Below are 22,022 nucleotides of genomic sequence, written 5' to 3'. Positions count from 1 at the left end.
ATAGCACATAAGGCTGCTTCACAGTAACTCCTACAGAAGTTACTAAATGGGTGAATTGAACACACAGCACAATATATACATAGTTTATTTGCTTACAGATCAGAGACAGAGGTTGACATGTTTGGATTTCATTTAAAACAGTATATTAGCTAGCCTGATTCTTGTATCAGAGATGTGGTACTTCTATATACTGTGAGATATGATTCTAAAGTGAAATTTGACTTGGGATCTAGGCAGTCTTTACAAGGAAGGAGATATAATAGTAAATTTTAAGTTTTCAGAACTGTAATATTCCACCACTAAGCTGTCTAGAGTGAAGTAGAATTCTGAGAATGTTGCGGTGGATAGTGACACACCCATGCAACAGTTTATATGTCTATAAAGTCAGAATTGGATCCTATCCCAGTTTCACTTTGCCAGCTAAGTGCTTCCTGTTTCTGTTGCTTGACAGTATTTGGAATAAACAACCCATCTTTTATTCTCATGAAGTTTCTCTTGGTAACCACTTGGCACATGTTAGCTTTGCAGATTGAGTAGGGCATCAATATTTAATCACCAAGGTACCTAGTCCAAGCACTGTGGCATCTACCAGTTAGTCAGGTAACAAAACCAAAACATAGTACTGAGAATGACTTTTCTGTTTAACACTGGAGCTATACAAAATGTGTATACACCATAGCAGAACTCTAGGGCTTTACAACGTCTCCTGGAAGGGGGTATTAGACAATTAAAAGTCACTACAAAGCATGTTAATACATTTTAGGCTCAAAATACCCCTTGCATGTATTTAATGCTGTAAGTCAGAAGTGAATTACCTGCCAATTATTGGCCCCCAGAGGTCCTCCAGTTGTACCACTAAATATCAGTTCACTACCATTTCCAGATGAAAAAATAATTAACCTGTACTGTGTCTCTAAAATAAAACCATAAACCACCTTCTAGAAATATTACTTTTTATTTTCTTTATTTTAGAGTGTGTGGAAGGCCTGCAGGAACGTTGTCCATAGGGTCGCGATGGGTCGGACATGACTTCGCAACTAACAACAAAATACTATAACTCATAATGAGTTCTGGGGTTACTTAATTGATGGCTTTGGGGGTGTGCCAGACTCTTTTAAAAGATGCCCTGCTTTATGGTGCAGGAGGAGGAGAGGAGGAGGACTGTCTATTTTGGCAATGAACACAAACATGGCAGTATGAACAAGTACTTTATATGAAGCAAATTTCATAAGAAAAGTTCTTATTCAACATTCACTTTCTTTTTGTTTAATTTTGAAGCCATAAAAATTGCACAGCTGTATAAACCTTAATTTATTAAGCAAACCGGGGGTATCAAAGTGTCCTATTTATTATTACTTACTGTCCTGCAAAAGGCTGCCTTTGTAACTATAAAAACATCCCGTAAAATGTACACATTAAGCTGCCTTCTTTGATGTCTTTGGTTTGATACTTGAACCTGCTTTCATTTTCAAAAAATAATGTTTTGAATCTTAAATGGTATGTTTGAGGCACACGTTGAGCACGGGGCAACAGTCGGGGAGATGGAGGAGAAATTAAGAGACAGGATTTAGTACAGAAGGTCAGGGATCAAATTGTTACAGCACCTTTCACTGGTCAGATGTTTTTACAACCAATTACAGTGTGCCTTTTATTGAAAAGAAAATAACAGTACCAAACCTTCTAAGGATGACTTTGTCATGCAGTGACTTGGGACACACTTGGTGACATAAACAAACTTTAATGGTTTAGAACAAAATGGAAAGGAAACATTTTTTGCAGTGATTACTTGTACTTGCACTTCCATAAAATGTAAACCATGGTTCACTCTAATGGAGCAGCACATTAACTTTAAGTCTGGAATCAGCATCTCCCTTGGTAGGGCTAGGATGGGGTGGCAGGCTTATTTCCAACCTACCTTGGAATTATTGATATATGGTATGCAATTGAAGGAGCTTTAATGTTTGATGACATTCAGTGTCTCCCAGAATCTGCATTGAGTTTGAAGGAATTAAATCATGATGGGCTTTTATAAGGTAATGGGGTAAATTAGAACATACACACATTATTTTTGACCCTTCAAGATTTTATGTAGACTAAAATATCCACAGTCCAATCTAATTATTTTAGTTTGCCTTGGGAAATCATTTGCAAGCCATTATAAATTCGTTTGCTCCCAGATTCTTAGCTTGGCCTGATTTTTTGATGTTACATTCTAATATAAGCAAGTCATTTTCCCCAACTCTCTAGTTTATTTATTTATTTCTATTCAGTATATTTATTATACTGGGGTGTGAAGGCTACATTCAGTTCTACAAGATATGATGAAGTCTCTTCTTAAGCAGTGGCTAGGTGGGTAGCTCAGAGTAAAAATCCTACTAACCTATTTCTGTGCAGAGTTTTGGCCTCAGAATATTTTTTTAAAGCTCAGTGTGTAGTCTAGCATAGTTCACTTTGCTTTCAAGTGCTACTGTTTGTTCAGTTCTCAACTATAAGAACATTTGAAGATGCTATCTTCTCTAGCAGCAAGCAAAGCTTTCTGAAATCTGCTATTTTCAGGAATAATTTGTGGGCTGTTTTGAGAATCAAAGCCAGTTTATTGAAACTGCACAAGACAACCTGGAGTCACTATAATCTGTGAATGTCCACATAGAATTCTGAGGCACTAACTGCAAGATGGTTTTATTCAGAATGCCAAGAAGATAAGTCAACCTCTTTATCCCTGCAATTGTCCTTTAATTTATTATTCATCTTGTTATGTTCAGTGCTTTCTGAAAAGGAACTTTTTCTCAGTGCAATTAGAGTGATTTGAATTTTTTTAGGTTCAATTGTTTTATCTGGGTATCAGGATTTTTAAAAAATAGATAATGTGATTTCCTCTCCCCCCCAAAAAAAAATCGGCAACATAATGGAACATCAGAAGATCAAGTGGTTGAAAGAATATTTAAGCGGTACATAAAACAGCATTTACCAAGTTACCATCACCTTACAACTTGAATAGTGGCTGTAATCTTTAATATCTCCTATTAGAACATCCTTTCATAATTGCCTTTAGATATTTGATGGACAATACTGCTATATTTGGAGGGCATCAACTTAGAGCTGAACTTATCCTTTCAGCCATCTACCTTCTCTTCATCAGCCTTTATATAATTCCCCACTTGGAATATATGTAATGGAGAAGATTAAAGAATTTTGAGCCAACAAGATTATATATTATTTTAATTGATATTTCTGGATTTTGTTTTTGTAACCTGATGCTTAATTGTATAACTTTTCATACAATAAAGTATCTTGAAGTACCCAAGTAACCATAGATTAAGATGAACTAGGGCACACCTTACTTTTTTCCGATCTTAGTTCCTACTCAAAGGAAGAGAGGAAATCTTCTCTAGCTATCTAGCTGTCAGTAGCACTAGCTCATTTTTTGGTGCTTCTTTTCTGAATACAAAAAACACGATCACAATAATGTCAGTAATCAAAGGCAATCTTATCATAGCATGACTTTCTTTTTTAGTTGCTATTTCATGCTGTGTTTCCTGTTTATATATTTGTATGTGTTTTGAATGCCACAGAGCATCAAGTCCCTCAAACAAATACCACAGAACCTGAAACCTTTCCAGCTTCTTGGATTAATGTATTTATAATTTGCTTTCAGTGCATGTTAAATATCTGGCAGACTCCATCTGGGGTCTGATTCAGCATTCCTTGTTCTCAGAGATTTTAACTACATTGAAGTCATTGCTTCAGCAGCAGTTAATTCTCACAGTGTCAGTAGGAAAACAGCTTTGTATTAACTAAATTCAGAATGGTGCATGAGTGCATGAAACAAAATGTGCTTTTTATCTTGTAAAAGTACCTATTGGCCCTATTTGAAAAAGAAAACCTCTGTGTTTCTGCCTTCTGTACATTTACACACAATATTCTATACTCATTACCACAAAGAATCACTAATTTATAAAACCACATGGGGTTCTAGCAACAAAAGACCAAGATCCAAATAATGGTTGGATGAGAAATGTGCAAAAATCAATTAAAAACCTCTGGGATGTATAAAAATAATTATGCCTATTATTCTTAATTTTTTTCATGAAAAACAAAAAGGAAGTATAAAGCTTTACTGAAAAAGAAGAAAAGGAAAGCTCAACAGACATATTTGAAATCAGTTAATCCAGAAATGAAAATATCTACCAGTCTCCAGAAGAGCCCTGCAGGCATTCATTAACTCGAAATAGTTCTTGAGTCTGATTCTAGAGAACCATTATGTGACAAATTGGGGTCCCCATTCATTGATTGGCATCTGCTTGCACTTATTATATTGTTGAGCAATAATTTTGTTGTTGTTAGCTGCAAAGTTGTGTCCAACCCATCGCGACCCTATGGACAACGTTCCTCCAGGCCTTCCTGTCCTCTACCATCTTCTGGAGTCCATTTAAGCTCACCCTACTGCTTCAGTGACTCCATCCAGCCACCTCATTCTCTGTCGTCCCTTTCTTCTATTGCCCTCAATCTTTCCCAGCATTAGGCTCTTCTTCAGTGAGTCATTCCTTCTCATTAGGTGGCCAAAGTATTTGAGTTTTAGCTTCAGGATCTGGCCTTCTAAAGAGCAGTCAGGGTTGATTTCCTCGTTGAGCAATAATACCCATACCCAAATAAAGTCAGCTTTCTGCTAGTTCTCAAAAGGTTTCACAGCTGTGTATTTTAACTCCTTTTCTATTTAATCTTTATGGTATGGTACTAAAACTCACAAATCCAGAACATTATTCGGGCCGGCAGACCTATTGTTTTAGTTTTATAGTCCGATGATGTAGTAGTGATTATCACATGTTCACCTACTGCGCTGAAGAGGGCCTATCAACTATCTATTACCCTGATAATGACATATTTATTAATTTCAAAAAATAAAAAATATGTTTTTCTCAAAATGATAGAAACATAGATGGTGAATTAGCAAAAATGTTATTTAATAGGTTCAGTCCTTTAAATATCTTGAAGGCTACAAGCACTCAAAGGGTCCAAAATGAATCTTTGAAAGAAAATGTAAAAAAGAGCGTAGCTGTCATCTTAAGATGGATGCACAGACAGACAAACACTATGTCTATCACCCCAGCAATGCTTACTTTAACAAGAATTTAAGTCTATTTAGATCTGGGGATATGAATTTTGACATAGGCAATCCTAAGCAGATTTCTGAGTGCTCTTTTCCCTCTCTCTAAGAAGTGTGTTCAGATAACAGCGCAGAACAAATGAAAAAAAAGGTATGGAATTAATCATCTGAAATTTTCCCCCAACTCCCACCACTGTGCCCAAAGCCTTTTTCCCCCCTCTTCCTTGTTTAGAGTTTGTTTCTATCAAATTATTTTTTGTAATTTGGATGGCTTAATTTCTGTTAAAAATAGGGAACAATGTTGGTGTTGCGGTTTTTATGTAGCCAACAACCACACCTCTCTGCAGCCTCCCTGCTGCTCATGCTTCTGTTTGAAAAAACCCAATGGGAGCAGTTCTCTTTGTGTTAAATTGAAGTGTGAGAAGTTAGGAAGCCTGAAGACCACAAAGAGATTGTACAAGAAAAGAACAGACACCTTCTAGCAGTCCTCAGCCACCTACTGCATCTAAAATAATTTCTTATTTCCTCCTTAAAAAGTGAAGGAAATCATTTTTGAAGCATGTATAACCTGGATGTCATTATTTATTATTTTTTCCTGTCTGCCTACTGAAAAGACTTTACTGTATCTCATGTTCTATTCTATTGCATTGTGATAATGAACAGAGTGCCTTTATTTTCTCTAGGCAAACTGAAGACTTTGGTAGCAAATCTTCCAGAATCAAAATGAACACAGGTATGCATTTTCATGGTGCAAAAAATAAGCATATTGTTTAATATAAGTTACGGCTGTTTTGAAGAACTTTACATAAGGTTTTTGCTTTCTTATATTTGTGCATATGAAGTTCTGATGTATATTTCTCAAGGTATACTTATGTACAAATATATGCATTTATATATGCATATGTAAATAAGCATCTGCATTTCATTTCAATATATTTTCAGATATTTAGTAAAATATATTGGGGCAAAGAACATATCCATAACACAGTGGCATAAATCAAGATAGGTTTTTTTTAATGGCGAACCATTTACTTTTACAATAATTTAATTATTGCTTACTTATTTTGTTTAAATTCATCTACTTGAGTATTTTACATTTATAGTGTGAGATATATTATATGCCTTACATTATGGCATTTTGGAAAATTATATTTAAAACCTCTTGAGCAGCATGATGGCTTAGTGGTGAAGACATTCGCCTCCCATTCAGAAGGTTGAGAGCTCAGTCCTAGGCAGCAACAGATATTTCTCTCTCAGGGCACAAAGAGAAAACTGCTACTGTGATCTCCACTTAGGCATCAGGAAGGGTATCTGGCCAGTAAATGTTCAGCTCCATTCAGTCATGCAGACTCTGAATGAATATCTTGGCCACAGCCCCTTCCCACAAAGCATGGCCCCGTTTGCACTCCTCTGTATCACAGTCGGCAAGGAGAAGTAGAAAGAAAATCTTAAATATGTAACAAAGTATATGAAAAGAAACATATGGGAGGAAGCAGTCCTTAAGAGTTAATGTTCTTTCTGCTGTTTCTGAGGCAGCCAAATGCGCACATCATTCTCTATATTAAGAGTAGAAACACTTTGGAGTACCATAAAGGTGAAACCTAGAGATAGCTGATTACCCTACAATGAATCTAAAGTTCTACTTTAGACCATAACTATACCATTTAGTTTTCTAAAAACATTAATTAGAGGTTCAGCTCCATTGAAATAAGATATAATCTGAATTTGAGAGGAATAATAAAAATTTTACTAGCACGCCTTGAAGCAGCCACCTTAAAAAAACAGAGATCAAGCATTGCCTATTTAAAAATCCTATATTCCAAAACCAATTAAGGATTAATCTATATTACTGAAGGAACACAACCATTCTGTTTGTAATAAAAAATTAGTGGAAATCCTTTTGAATTCTATGACTAGTATTAAGTACGGTATATCCACTAAAGTCTCCTATCAAAATTAAAGGGATGCACCAATACTTAGGTTCGGCTACATGCTATCCATCTCTTAAACTGTCTTTAAACAAAATAAATGTTCCATTTCTCTCAGATTTCCACATTATATAGACGTATAAGCAATCCAATAACATTATGATGGTTTGGTTTCAGTGCCATTATTGTTAAATATTGACCCAGCAGATGGAAATTGAAATCTAAAGCGTCTAGATTTCAACATATGCCAACCTTTATTTGAGATATTGCTCCCAACTGGAGACTGCTGATTATGAGGCACCTGAGCAAGCCTATTACTATTCATTTAAAGCAGAATGAAACACTCACTTTTCCTATTGCCTAGGACAAAATGTATATAGTGTGTAAAATACAATGTTATGATCAAAGCAGGATTCATGCACACTTTTCACATCCAGATTTCTCAAGTAAGTGAATCATTTTTCATGGGTGGATTATTTTTTGAATCATTGTCTTTTACAAACACTATAGGCATCAATAATTTGATTCTAAAATAGTTATTATTTTTATAAAAAATAATTATCAACTATTAATGCACACCCGAGAAATACTTCAAAAAGGCTTAATATAAATTATTCAGTTGCAGATCTAAACTCCTCAACCAATTTGCAAAAACTTGAGAATTCAACCTCCTTTTTCTGGATTCCAGAACAAAAATATTTTATTCATAAAGAACTACCTGTAGCTGCAGCATTGCTTCTTCCATTCCATAGTAGAACAAACCACTTGTAGGGATTTTAAAAGCTGATTTTAAAAATCCCTAAAATGCTACTTGCACAATGTTCAGCAGAGATAATACATATCCACAAACTATAAATAAACATTCTGTCACCAGAAGTAGAAAGAATTCTTGTCTTTAACTTTAATGAGATTAAACATTTTAAATCCAAGTGCATTAATTTAAAATGGACTTAAGTGGCTGGGTAGACCAAGCTTTCCACTTATCCGGATTCCTTCTAAGAACATAACACTTCAAATAATTTATGAAGTGGGCAGACTGTTTATATGCAACCCTTTTTCTCACATAGATAATGAACAGCCCAAAGTTAATTAGCTTAAATGGATCTTTAGTGTCCCTCCATAATTTTTAGGCATGAATGTACAAGGATAATATTGTGATAAATGCATCTCAGTTTAAAATGATTTAATAATCCAACTGCTTTTTAATAAATGAAAGACATAAATACAAACCTGGTTAAAAACAACTACAATCCTTAGAGAGTGCAAAAATATATGAGGTTTAACTTTGTTAATGTTAAATAATCATCATGCAGAGTTGTTACTATTCATCTTCTATGCTCTCAAAACACATCAAAATAAGTTAGCAGGTTATATGCAACTCTGAATAAACTGTTTTGGGAATAGTTCCTAAGCTTGGAATAGCATGTCCTAGACACTCAGCGTTATTATCTCAAAGGCCAGCTATTTTAGATAGGATCTTTATTCTTTCCTGGTTAATCAAAATCTTCTAGGCTTTCTTTGATTTTGAATGTTTGCCTGCCATCATATAAACATCTAATCAACCAAACTGGGTTTCCTTTAGATGCAGTTAGGCATTTCCCATGCAGTTGACTTCTCCTTATTCACTATTAATGGCTGGGTAATGGCTGTTGGCTTTGCCATGAAGTTGGTCTTGCCATTGAAGCACAAGCCCCAAATCTCTGGGTATTTGTAATATATTTCTTAATCATTGCAAATTAAATTCAGAATTTGTCCTCGCAATAAACCACCAAGCATACAAAACATACAGTCCACCTGTGGTTAGATGTCTTGGTTCACTTCTTATGTTTCCACAAAAAAAATGGCCTGCAAAAGACCCTAGATCAAAATGTCAAATGGGTTTTTTAATGCCTATAATACATACTGGTATGATGAAAGTTTTCTAATTGTACCATTTCTAGAATTATATTCTTCCCTAGTGGGCTAAGCCAACATGGAGAGAACACTGCCAATCCTGATTTTACAACTCACAAAGTTCCTTGTGATGAATGATACATTATTGCGTTTCAGGCTCATGGAATGAGTTTCCTGTTTATTTTTGTTCACCTAAAGCAGGGCAAATATACACAAGAATTGTTAGGCTTTTTAAAAATGAAAATAACTTGCAAGGGAAGAAAAGAATCTTAACATATTATAGCAGCAATCTAGATTTGTTAGGCTACTCTGGCAGTTGAATTGTAGCTGTACAATTACAGCTTTCGTGTACAACTGCAGTCTTCAGGTACGTGCCTGAAGGACACCAGAATAAATCATATTATATCATATTGGGCAGTATGCCCTAAGATCCAAGTTGGCTGAGGATAATAATGTTGCTAGGATTGGTCTGTTGCTTTGATTTACTTTCCTCACTGGACTCTTCCTTGGCTCTTTTCTGTTATATTAAGTCATACAATTTGATTCAAGATGTGTTAAAGTGACCTTTGCTACGTTATCCTTCACTGATCATTCTTATTTTGAAGGTTTCTATTATTTGCAACTTACCTTTAGATCTTTTAAAACTTACGCCAGCATCTGAATAAACAGCAGGCAGATTGACAACTATGCCCTTGTATGCCTGTTTAAACATAACATAATATCAAAACTGATCAACTGCTTCTTTAATTTTATTTTGGGAATAATAGTTCCCAAAAGGAGGAAGGGGAGGAGAGTTAAGTTCGAGATTTAAAGTAAGTTTGTAAATGCAAAATCTCCAAGATTCAAAAATCTTTCCATGAATAAATCCTCCAGTAAATTTTGACTGGGAAAATTCTTTCCCACAGTTTCTCCAATTACAGCCAGCACTTTCTGCCACATTTGTTTCTGTTAAGTAGTTCATAATCCCTGGTGAGAAATTTCATTGCACTTTCTGAAGAAGAACTAAAAGGGCATTTGCTCACATCCAAATTCTAGCACTATCACATACCCCACAAAGTACTATAAATCAGGAATAGTTGCAACCCTAGACACTTCAGAAGAACTTGCAGCATACAAGAGTCGTGACTATTTCTCTCCATTTGGGCAAAGGCTGTAGTGTTTCTAAAATAAGCTGTGTTTTTGTTAAAATAAGAAAACCTAACTTGTTCCCAAAAATCCAGGGGGGAAAACTAAAAAAGCTGCTGTACCCATTTTCATCTTGTCCTTGTAATTCTTCTCCGTACAAACACCAAGGCTGGTCCCCAACCACCAAAAAGCTACTCACTTTGAGATAAATAAATGTTAAATGGTTTCTTTTATCTTTTGGGTGGAGCAGAAAGATTGTTAGATGAAGGCAAAATGTTACTTGTCCATGCATTTCTGCCTTCAGTAAATAGTTCAGGTTATCATTTTAATAAGCTGAATCAATATTATATTTATTTGTTTTTTTTATATTTATTGGTAATTTTTATTTATTTATGCCCATTTGCCACACAGTAATTCTGGGCAGCTAATAAGATATTCAGTGATGGCCCAATACTATTTCTAGTTCTGCATTATGATTAGTTCCTTATTTTGATGTATCATTTTTAATCCTTTTAGTCTTTTTATTTTTGTGGTGAGTTAGGTACACCCAAGTGATTTTTCAAATACTGGAAAGCACATGCTAATTCTCTTTGGCTGGTGTATTCTTTGGAATGGCAGTATTAATTAACAACAGCTTCCTCAACCTTTTGGTACGTATGTACAAGTATATAGGGATCAACCACAAATTCTAACTGCATGGATTTATGTCCACATTTACATATCCCAATAATCCTCACTTTGTACATTGCATGTGCTTGCGTTCTATGTCATGGGCTTGTGCCTGTGTCCTTTTCTGCTTTCAGATAGTGGTGGGTGTGCTCGCAAACGTGCTGCCATGTCTGTCAAATTAACAGCGGTGAAGAGAGTTCAAAGTTCTCCAAACCTTTTGACTGCAGGTATAGCTGTTAACCATGGAATGCCACACTTCAGTATCATTGTCTTTTATACAGTTGTGTATTAGAACTGAATATTAGAAATAGTAACCACAGATCCTCATAATAGTTACTGTGATGAGCCTGTCATTTCATCACTGTTCAGTGTTTTTGTTCTAATTATTAGTACTAAGCAGTCTGCTATACGTATATAATGGAAATTCCAGTTGTTTAGATCAGGGGTAGATTACTCTGATATTTTAGACTTAGCACCTACTAGCATATATAATGACAAAGAATCATGACACCTGTATTGCAAATATATGGAACATCAGACTATCACTAGTCTAGAAAATGCAGAATAGAAATAAAGCAGAAACACAGAGAGTTTAATGTAGTCCTAAACATAGTACTAGAGCTTGCATACATTCCAAGCATTTATATGAAATATTAGTCTGAGCACATGAGAACACGCACTGTCCACACATCTAAACAATGAAAATAAATTTCCTACTTTACTTTACCTTTATTCAAAGTAGACTGTTATTTCAGAAAACAAATGTTAGCCAGAAATGAAAGCACAAATGTTCAGAATGAATGTGACATTTGATTATATTTAAATGAAAATTAGATGTAATTAATACAGGTAATCCTTGTTCAGCAACCACAATTAGACTGGCAACTCAGTTGTTAAGCAAAGCAGTCACTAAGTGAAACCACTACTGTGCTTACTCTTTTACTTTAGCTTTCCTTTGCTTTACAGACCTTTGAAAATCGTAAATTCAAGAATTGGTTGCAAAATTATTATTTTTATCACTGTCACAACTGCAAATGGTCACTCCTCAAGGCAGTCATTAAATAAGGACTACCTGCATTAAACAAAATGAACTGAATTCAGTTAATATCAATTATTCCACTGTAGATAATGTTTCTTTATATTATTAAACATTCAATTCTACTTCAACTTTGGGAAGGGCTGTAAGCAGCAGGCAGGCTATTTTGAGGGATCACATCAGATGCTAAAGCCACAGTTTGCACATCTCTAATGTAGAGGCTTCCTTGAATGTTCAACAGAAGCCATTCTGGCAATGACATTTACTAATCATGCTGAACCATTGATTGAACTGTAATTCTGCTTAGCCCCAGGCACTTTAAGGAATTACGGTATGTGAGCAGAGCCTATAACCTCAGTGAGAGTCTTCCATTCAGGAAAAAAGAGAAATACCCATGCCAGGATACAATATTGCCCATGACAATAGAAGAACAAGGGCATTGTAATTTTTAATAAATAAACTGGTTTAAGGACAACTGTACCAAATTAGTAACATGCCCTCTCCCCAAATTTGTTTGCCGAAGTAAAATTCTGACTTTATATTTTTTTCTATTTTGTTCAGGCAAAATGCACACTGTTTGCAATTCCTTATTGAAAAAGAGTAGAAGACAATAGGGCAAAACGAGGAAGTAGCTTTCAGGGTTCAACAATTTCACCTAGCTGAAAACAGTGTAACATTTGTCATTTTCTCAGTGCCCTTTAGAACATTGGATTGAAAAGTTTTCCCTCTGGCTGATAGAAATCATAAACTCGATTTCAGATATTAACAGCTTTTAGCAATTAAATTCAACCCTTAGCTAAATGTTTGTCACAAAACTGTCAACATAGAAAAATGAAATGTGAAAAATGAAAAAAAAATGTGATAACAAAATGGTAAAAGCCATATGTGAAGTCATTTTGTTACAAACATTCAAAAACAATCCTGAGTTAAATGCTTTTTTAAAATAAATTCATTTTATTGTAGCCCAGATAATTTAATCAGATAAATTATGTCAGATAAATCATATTAGAAGACTAATTGTAATTCTGAGTATAATTGAATAGACCTACAGTTATTGAGTTACTATTCTTGTAGTGCAGGGGTCCCCAACCCCCGGTCCGTGGACCGGTACCGGGCCCCGGCATGCTAGCAGCCAGGCTGCACAAACAAGCAAAGCCCCATTTGCAGGATGCAGGCAGCACACAAAACCACATACTCTCTGGTCTGTGGAAAAAAACCTTTCTCCATGGAACTAGTCCCTGGTGCCAAAAAAGTTGGGGACCTCTGTTGTAGTGTCTTAAACTATGCATAGGTACCAGATGGGAAGAGTAATTCCAATAAATCAGTGTGTGCTTTGTGGTTATTTTTTAATAGGACATTTGCAAAGACATTATAGCATTGAGAAAACACAGTGTTTTTAGTACATAAACATTATTGTTCAGCTACTTTAGAGGGGTTAATTTCCACAGCTATTGTGGCTTCTTTTAAATTGATTGCTAAATAATCTGTAAAATGTTTTAATGTGTTTTTTACATAATTATGGTGTTAATTTTAATTTTAAAATTAATTAAACATACAATTTTAAATGATTTATACAGAGAAAGGTATTACAAATTAATGTGTTCTTGCCAAAATATTGTCAATGAAAATGGAAAGAGCTTCTAGATCAGCATTCATCAACCTCAGCAACTTTTTCAGCATTTCTCAATCTCAGCAACTTTAAGATGTATGGACTTCAACTCCCAGAATTCTCTGACTGATAGGTTGCTGACATTTGATAAACATTGTTCTGGTTCATTTATTTTTTGTTTTTCCTGAATGTCCCCCAAACATTGCTGAGTCTCATGTATTTAATTTTTTTAGCAGTTTGTAATCTACCCAGAGAGTTTGGATCTTGAAATAGAAGTATAATAAATATTAGTGTTTAAAATAGTAATGGGTAATTTTTCAGATATACATTAATATTACTACCCCTGCCACCATGGAGATAGTTAAACATCGGTTGATGACCCAATTTTGTATATGAACTGACAAGTGGATTAGGATAAATATGAACCAAGTTCTTGAACTCATAAATAAAAGGAAGTTTGGACCAAGCAAAAATCAAAATCATCAAAAGAATGTGCTGGTTATTTTCATTTATAACTCACTGAGTTCATTGAAGACTGTTCTCAAAATAGGCATTTAAAATTATAATATTCTAAAAAGTGTATGTTTGGTAAGTAAATTTACCTGAATTTCAGAGACTAAAACAAGTTGTAAGAATCCTAATCTAACTCCCCATATATTAACTTCAGTATTTACTCTTTCTAGGACTTGATTCCCATTCACCAGACTCAGGTAATTTTTCAAAAATAAATTAACTATAATATTGCATGTGTTTGTATAGCCATCCATAACAAAATGTCTGTCATGGCATTTCATTGACATGCCATGACTAACATACTTCTGCCAGGATATATGTACAGAAGGCCAGGATTTGTGTTGTCACAATGCACAGTTTCATTTTTGCCGCATTACAGAATTTGTACTGTTTGCTGTATGTATATGGAATAACCAGACATACTTTTCATCTGTTGTTTTCCTATAAATCTTACTAAGTTGGGAGTGATCTTACCATTGACAAGAAACCTTTGAATGTGTGACCTAAAAGCACTCCATTTTATATTACTGAAACTTTTTCTTCTAATTCTGAGTGGCTTGCTTAGATCTAGTTTAGTTTAGTTTTTATTAAATTTTTATACCGCCCTTCTCCCTAGGGACTCAGGGCGGTGAACAGGGCAGATAATAAAAGTACAAAACTACAAAAGTTAAAATAGAATTAAATTAATGCCCAAGATAAAACAGTAAAATATACAAATATTTAAAAACCCAAATTAACTCCCCATCAGGCCAGGCCAGCTTGTTCAAACAGGTGGGTCTTTAACCCGCGCCGGAAGGAGCGGAGATCCGGTGCCATCCGGAGCTCCACCGGCAGTTCATTCCATAAGGCCGGGGCGCCCACAGAGAAGGCCCTCCCCCTGGGGGCCACCAGCCGGCATTCTCTGACTGGAGGCACCCTGAGGAGGCCCTCTCTGTGGGAACGCACAGGGCGGAGGGGGGTTGACGCCGGCAGCAGGTGGTCCCCGAGGTATTCCGGACCCATGCCATGTAGGGACTTAAAAACCGTCACTAAGACCTTGAACCTCACCCGGAAGACAACTGGTAACCAATGTAGCTCGCGGAGCAAAGGTGTAACATGGGAGTACCGGGAAACTCCCAAGACAACTCTCGCGGCCGCATTCTGTACCAGTTGGAGCTTCCGAGTGGTCTTCAAGGGAAGCCCCATGTAGAGAGCATTACAGTAGTCAAGGCGAGAGGTCACGAGCGCATGAGTGACCGTACACAGGGCATCCCGGTCCAGATAGGGCCGCAACTGGCGCACCAGGCGAACCTGGGCGAAAGCCCCCCTAGTCACAGCTGCTACATGATCTTCCAAAGTAAGTCGTGAATCTAGGAGGACTCCCAAGTTGCGAGCCCTATCCACGGGGGGTAACAGCTCACCCCCCATAGAAAGGGATGGAACAATTTGAATGTCCCGGGATGCCGGAATGTACAGCCACTCAGTCTTGTCCGGGTTGAGTTGAAGTCTGTTCCTCCCCATCCAGACCCGAACCGCCTCCAGGCAACGGGACATCACAGCGAGGGCATCACTGGGGTGGTTTGGGGTAGAAATAAAAAGTTGGGTATCATCAGCATATTGATGATACCCAACTCCAAAACCACGAATGATCTCACCCAGCGGTTTCATGTAGATGTTGAACAGGAGAGGCGAGAGAACCGACCCCTGAGGAACTCCACAAACGAGAGACCTAGGGGCCGATCTCTGCCCCCCTGCCAACACCGACTGCGAACGTCCCAGGAGATAGGAGGAGAACCACCGAAGAACTGTGCCTCCCACTCCCAATCCCCTGAGACGCCGCAGCAGGATACCATGGTCGATGGTATCGAAAGCCGCTGAGAGGTCTAATAGGACTAGGACAGAGGAACATCCCCTATCCCGAGCCCTCCAGAGATCATTCACCAGAGCGACCAATGCCGTCTCCGTGCTGTACCCGGGCCTGAAACCCGATTGGTACGGGTCCAGATAATCCGCTTCATCCAGGACCAGAGGGAGCTGGTGCGCCACCACACTCTCAACAACCTTCGCAAGAAAGCGAAGGTTGGAGACTGGACGAAAGTTGTTCAACACAGCTGGGTCCAAGGCAGGCTTCTTGAGGAGGGGTCTCACCACCGCCTCCTTCAAGACGGTGGGGAAATTACCCTCACTCAAAGAAGCAGATATCACCGCCTGGAACCAGCCTCGTGTCCTCTCCCTAGCTGCATAAACCAGCCAGGAAGGGCACGGGTCCAATAAACATGTGGTGGAGCTCAGCCTCCCCATAATCCTGTCCACTTCATCAGGGGTCACAGAATCAAACTCCTCCCAGATAACATTGACAAGACCGCCCGTGTCCTGATCGTCAGACTCTGCCCAGCTGGAGTCCAAACCGGTCCGAATCCGAGCGATTTTGTCCGACAGATGCTGACCAAACTCCTCGGCACGACCCTGTAAGGGATCCCCCCTCACCTCCTGATTAAGAAGTGAGCGAGTCACCCTAAACAGGGCGGCCGGGCGATTATCTGCGGACGCGATGAGGGTGGAGAAGTAATTACACCTCGCCACCCTCATCGCAGCGAGATAAGACCTAATATAGGTTCTTAACCGCAATCGGTCGGATTCGGATCGGCTGGACCTCCAGCAGCTCTCTAGGCCCCGTTTCCGACGCTTCATCTCCCGGAGCTCCGCGGAGAACCATGGAGCTCGTTGGGATCTGCGCCGGGTCAGGGGCCGCAAGGGTACAACTCGGTCCAGTGCCTCAGTGGCTGCCCTTTCCCAGGCTTCCACTAAGGCATCCGCCGAGTTGTGAGCGACGGAAGCAGGTGGGGATCCCAGCACTGCCTGGAACCCATCAGGGTCCATTAAGCGCCTGGGGCGGTACCATCTAATTGGTTCCGTATCCCCACGGCGGGGGGTGGTAAAACGGAAGACCAGCCGCAGGAGGTGATGATCCATCCATGACAGGGGCATGATAAATGGAGAGCCCCCACCAAGATCATCCAGCCATCGTCCAGATAAAAAAACTAGGTCCAGGGTGTGGCCTCCCTCATGAGTTGGTTCAGAAATTACCTGCGTCAGGTCCATGGCCGTCATGGAAGCCATGAACTCCCGAGCCAACTCAGATGACCCTCCCAGGGATGGTAGATTGAAGTCACCCAAAACTAAAAGTTTGGGGAACTCAATCACCAAACCGGAGAGGACATCGAGTAGCTCAGGCAGGGCTGCCGCTGTGTGACTAGGCGAAACGTACACCAGCAGCAAGCCCAACTGCGCCCCCGAACCAAACCTCAAAAAGAGAGACTCACACCCGACTATCTGAGGGACGGTGGTCTCCCGCGGGCATAAGGTCTCCCTAATAACTACCGCCACTCCCCCGCCCCTACCATGAGCCCGGGGCCGGTGTAACGCTCGGAAACCTGGTGGGCAAAGATCAACCAAAGGGACCCCACCCTCTGGGCCCAACCAGGTTTCAGTAATACAAGCCAGGTCCGCATGCTCACCCTCCACCAAATCCCGCACAAGGGGAGCCTTATTAACCACGGACCTGGCATTCAGGTACACCAGCCGGAGCTCAGGAGGCTGCGCATCCTCGCTCCCGGCACCTCGGGGAAGAAACAGAGGGTCGGAGCGCCTCACCGCTTGTAAACAGCGGGGACGGCCCTCCCGGTAACGATACGGCCCTCTGTCCATACGCCTGCTGCCATACCCCAGTGTCGTGGGAATCGGCAATCCCACGACCCGCTCCTGAGCCCCAGATGTAACCACACCCCGCTCCCCCCGAACGCAGTCAGACCCAGGCCTGGCCTGCACCGTGGTTGTATGGCCACCCCCCATAGTCAAACAACCATTACCCCCCGCCCCCCTCCCTAACCCCCTAAAAAAATTAACTAAAAAAGTAACCAGGGGCCTCCTATTAAATTTGGATCGAGAGCCCCTGACCTTACCCGGCCATCTCTCAGGGTCCCAATAATTGGGCCCCTCATCGAGACTGGGAATGGCGAAAAAGGCGGGACGCACCCAGGAGAGGGGGGCACCCCTGAGGGCGAGCAAGTCCGTGCTGGAGTATCTATACATAAGTCCAACAAGTCCAGATAAGGCAGTCCCATAATGGAAAAGTCCAGTAGGAGGTTCTAAAGGAAGGGAGTAAAACATTCAGGCCATCAACCAACCTACTGCCACCAGGTTGGATGCTCCCGGGGGCAGACCCCAACCCGTCCTCCCACGACCGGTCGAGAGTCTGAACCAGGGGGATGGTCAAGAATGTACACCCTGGGTGGGGCATAACCCATAGAGCTCCCACCTCTATGGGAGTGCCGATGTGAAAACAGGCCGCTCTCCCACTGCGGCCTGCACCCAGGTCCGTCCCAGTCCAAAGGGGAATATCTAGTCGACTCATCAAGGAAGACCCCATATTTACACAACACAATGATCCACAACATTTGTGACCACATTTTAGCTAATGTATCAGACCATAAAATTGAGTTCATTGAGTAAATGGTTAGGTAAATTATTCCTGAACCAAAATGTCATGTGAATGCAACCAGAAATTTCAACATGAAGTATAGAATAGTATAGAGTAACAGAGTTGGAAGGGACCTTGTAGATCATCTAGTCCAATGCCCTGCCCAAGCAGGAATCCCTACACCATTCTGACAGTAGTGGAAATGTTTTTCTTATTAGAAAATAGTATAAAGCAAAAAAGAATTGCATTGGTTTAGAACGTAACTGTTTTATTTTTAGCAAAAACCTTTGAAAAAATCCTTATAATTGAAGATACAGACTTTTAAATAAGCAACTGCAGGATATATATATATATATATATATATATATATATATATATATATATATATATATATATATATATATATGTATATATATATGTATATGTATATGTATATGTATATGTATATGTATATGTATATGTATATGTATATGTATATGTGTATATATGTGTGTGTGTATATGTATATATATATATATATATATATATATATATATATATATATATATATATGTATATGTATATATATATATATGTATATATATATATATATATGTATATGTATATATATATATATATATATATATATATATATATGTATGTATATATATATATATATATATATATATATATATATGTATGTATGTATGTATATATATATATATATATATATATATATATATATATATATATATATATATATATATATATATATGCTTAATGAGGTTTTTTAAAATTTATTACTGTTCTTGCCCTCTAGAGGAAGTTGTGCATTTATATTTGGGTCTTCTCTGCTGTTATCTTCTCCAAGTTAGGATTGTGGCATTTTTAGATGCATACTTTATTCTTATACCCCTACCCACCACAAAGATAGATTTAAACGTAGCAATAGCAATAGCACTTATATTTATATACGGCTTCATAGTGCTTTACAGCCCTCTCTAAGCAGTTTACAAAGTCAGCATATTGCCCCCAACAGTTTGGGTCCTTGTTTTACCAACCTCAGAAGGATGGAAGGCTGAGTCAACCTTGAGCTGTTCAGAATCAAATCCCTGGAGTGAGCAGTGAGTTAGCATGCAGTTACTGCATTCTAACCGCTGTGCCATCACAGCTCTTAAATGTAGTAATGAAAGCTATCAAATAATTATTGCAAAAGATCCATTTATCTTGTTCCTTCTTCAGACAGTTACCAACAGAAAAATAGACCCTTTAGTCTTTGGCGACTCCCATGATATCAAACTAACTAGTGCACACATTCCCCTATCTTCTTCTTAGGGGTGCTGCTATAACTATGCAATGTTTAAGACTATCCTCTCCTGATGAAGTCTTCTTCTGATCCCTAGTCCATAGTAGACACCATCAGACTTCAGAATTTCTGATCCAGTGTGAAATTGGTGTCTTCTGACCCAAGCCTGAGATACTATGATGACAAGAAGGGCTGGGGAACGTGTTTTTACAAGCCATGATTTTTTTTCTGGTGGGGAAGCTATGTCTGCATTATCCCCACCCTCTTGCTTTTTTTGGCAGGGCATTTTTTCAACAGTGCAAGGACAGTGAGTTAATATTGAGCTACCATCACTAGAACCAGTCTTCCAAGCATTTTGCTCATCACCCCACCCTGTGGATGATTTGAACCATCTGATTTATGGCAATGTAGAGCAATGTTTCTCAACCTTGGCAACTTTAAGAAGGGTGGATTTCTACTCCCAGAATTTCCCAGCCAGGCTCCAAGCCACCTGCCTGAAGGTTGCCAAGAAATACTGAAGCAAAGTGATAGACTCTCCAAGTTTCTATCAACTATCTCTCTGAATCAGGTGCTACAGGTACTCCATGTCAGGAGGGAGGCTGGTAATTTCCAGTAAAACAAGAAAATATAACCTCTCCTGTTTTACTGGACTGCTCCCCACTTAGCCCATTAGAAGGCTTTCATTGTATCACCATTGTAGATCAGCCATACCTTAGATCAGGTTCTCCTAGATCAGGGGTCTTCAAACTTGGCCCTTTTATGACTTGTGGACTTCAACTTCCAGAATTCCTCAGCCAGGCATGCTGGCTGAGAGATTCTGGGAGTTGAAGTCCACAAGTCATAAAAGGGCCAAGTTTGAAGACCCCTGACCTAGATGATTAAATCCAATGATCTAACCATCTGTCTTATTCCCATTCTCCATTAAAAAGAGATTATTTTTTCTGTTGGCAAGGATATTCAGCACCTTATATTTTTCCATAGTACACTCTTAAGAGAAAGTCCATTCACTGGTATTGTTAATAAGGTTGAACAGAGATGAGCTATGAATTTAGGCTGGCATACTTTGAAATGACTCATAGCCTGGGGAACAACCCATTAAGCCAGCTGTCTGAATGTGCCCAAAGTGTAGGAACATTCCATTTTCCAGCTGCTAGCATTTGATTAGCAGTTATATTTAAGCACAAAAAGATTTTAGAAATTTCTCCATAGGGGGAAAAAATCAAAAGATTGTCATTTTTCCTGAACACCTATAATTTCTTTATTTTAGTGCATATGATAGGTCTCTTGACATCTCTTTAACTGAGTCCTAATGATTTCCTCAATACCAGGTTGATGGAACTTCAGGATTATAAATGGAACATGGATTTCCCACTTCTAAATAAAGGCTTAGTTCTTTGTCAAATTATAAAATGAACTGGTGGAAATGCCACCGAGAAGGACTATTATGAAAAATCAGAGTTGGGCCATTCATAAGGGGGTAAGGAAGGGCAAATAATGATACCTGTACGATGACTTTATATTCATACTGTCATCTATGCCATTTTGTTTTATGGATGCTGCTTGACAAAACAGTCATTTGTCTCAGCTGAACAATGGTAGTGGGCCTAACATCACCTCCTCATTATTCTTTATAATAAAACTCTGTCCTATGATGCTAATTCATATTCATATGAATATTCATATTCATATCCTTTCATTTTTCACATTGATGCCACTGCTTCTCTCCAAAGAGTTCTTTTTTTCTTTAAAAAATAGAACTGATTTCACTTGTTACATTATCAAAGGATTTCTGTATCAGAAATAAATTTACTTGGATTTCTTTCCACATAAAAGCTTGGAGATCATTTAACATTGGAAGTAGAGAGACACTGAATGGAGACACTAGCAGCTCCTCTCTTGCAGCAAAGGGCTTTCGAAGTGTCCGGCCAAACCTACAAGAAAAGAAATCACCAACTCAGGTAAACAGGGAGCTGTATACAGTCACACTTCCACTTTCAATGCTGTGTTTTCAAAAACAGAAAGGGTTATTTCCTTTGGATGAATGTTTCCTGGATGCTATCCTAACCTTACTTATATTAGTCAGGCATACATACATCTGACATACATCTACATCTTGGCTATATGGACAAAAATTATATTACTTATACACAGTTTGTTATTATCTGCTATTCTAAATTTGTTTCCTGGAGTAAAGCATCCAGCTATGAAATGTCCTTTGACTTAAAAATACTAGCATAGACCTCTTTTTCTAAAAAATAAAATAAAATCCTGCTCCATCTGATCTGATGTTTTCAATATGCATTAAACTGCAAGCCCACCATCCTTAGTCTTGAAAATGTGACACTTGTTCAGCACCAGGTTAGGAGCAGTTGTTTTACTGAAATAATGTATGCTTCAAAAA

At 38.5% G+C, this 22,022-nt stretch overlaps 1 protein-coding gene across 2 annotated transcripts in view; it reads left to right on the top strand.

Moving 5' to 3' along the window:
- SORBS2 (sorbin and SH3 domain containing 2) overlaps positions 1-22,022 on the top strand; it is a 175,434-nt gene that overhangs the window by 57,803 nt on the left and 95,609 nt on the right. For both annotated transcript variants that reach the window (XM_083367414.1, XM_083367413.1), the window contains exons 2-5: positions 5,788-5,837; positions 10,854-10,946; positions 14,048-14,074; positions 21,455-21,579. In XM_083367414.1, coding sequence (XP_083223540.1) covers positions 5,788-5,837; positions 10,854-10,946; positions 14,048-14,074; positions 21,455-21,579 — 295 coding nt within the window. The remainder of the gene's footprint in view (positions 1-5,787; positions 5,838-10,853; positions 10,947-14,047; positions 14,075-21,454; positions 21,580-22,022) is intronic.

This window comes from Vipera ursinii (genome assembly GCF_947247035.1).
Source record: "Vipera ursinii genome assembly, chromosome: 7".
Classification (NCBI taxonomy): domain Eukaryota; kingdom Metazoa; phylum Chordata; class Lepidosauria; order Squamata; family Viperidae; genus Vipera; species Vipera ursinii.
Note: the sequence above shows the minus strand (reverse complement) of the source record. Positions and strands in the feature narration are given on the sequence as shown.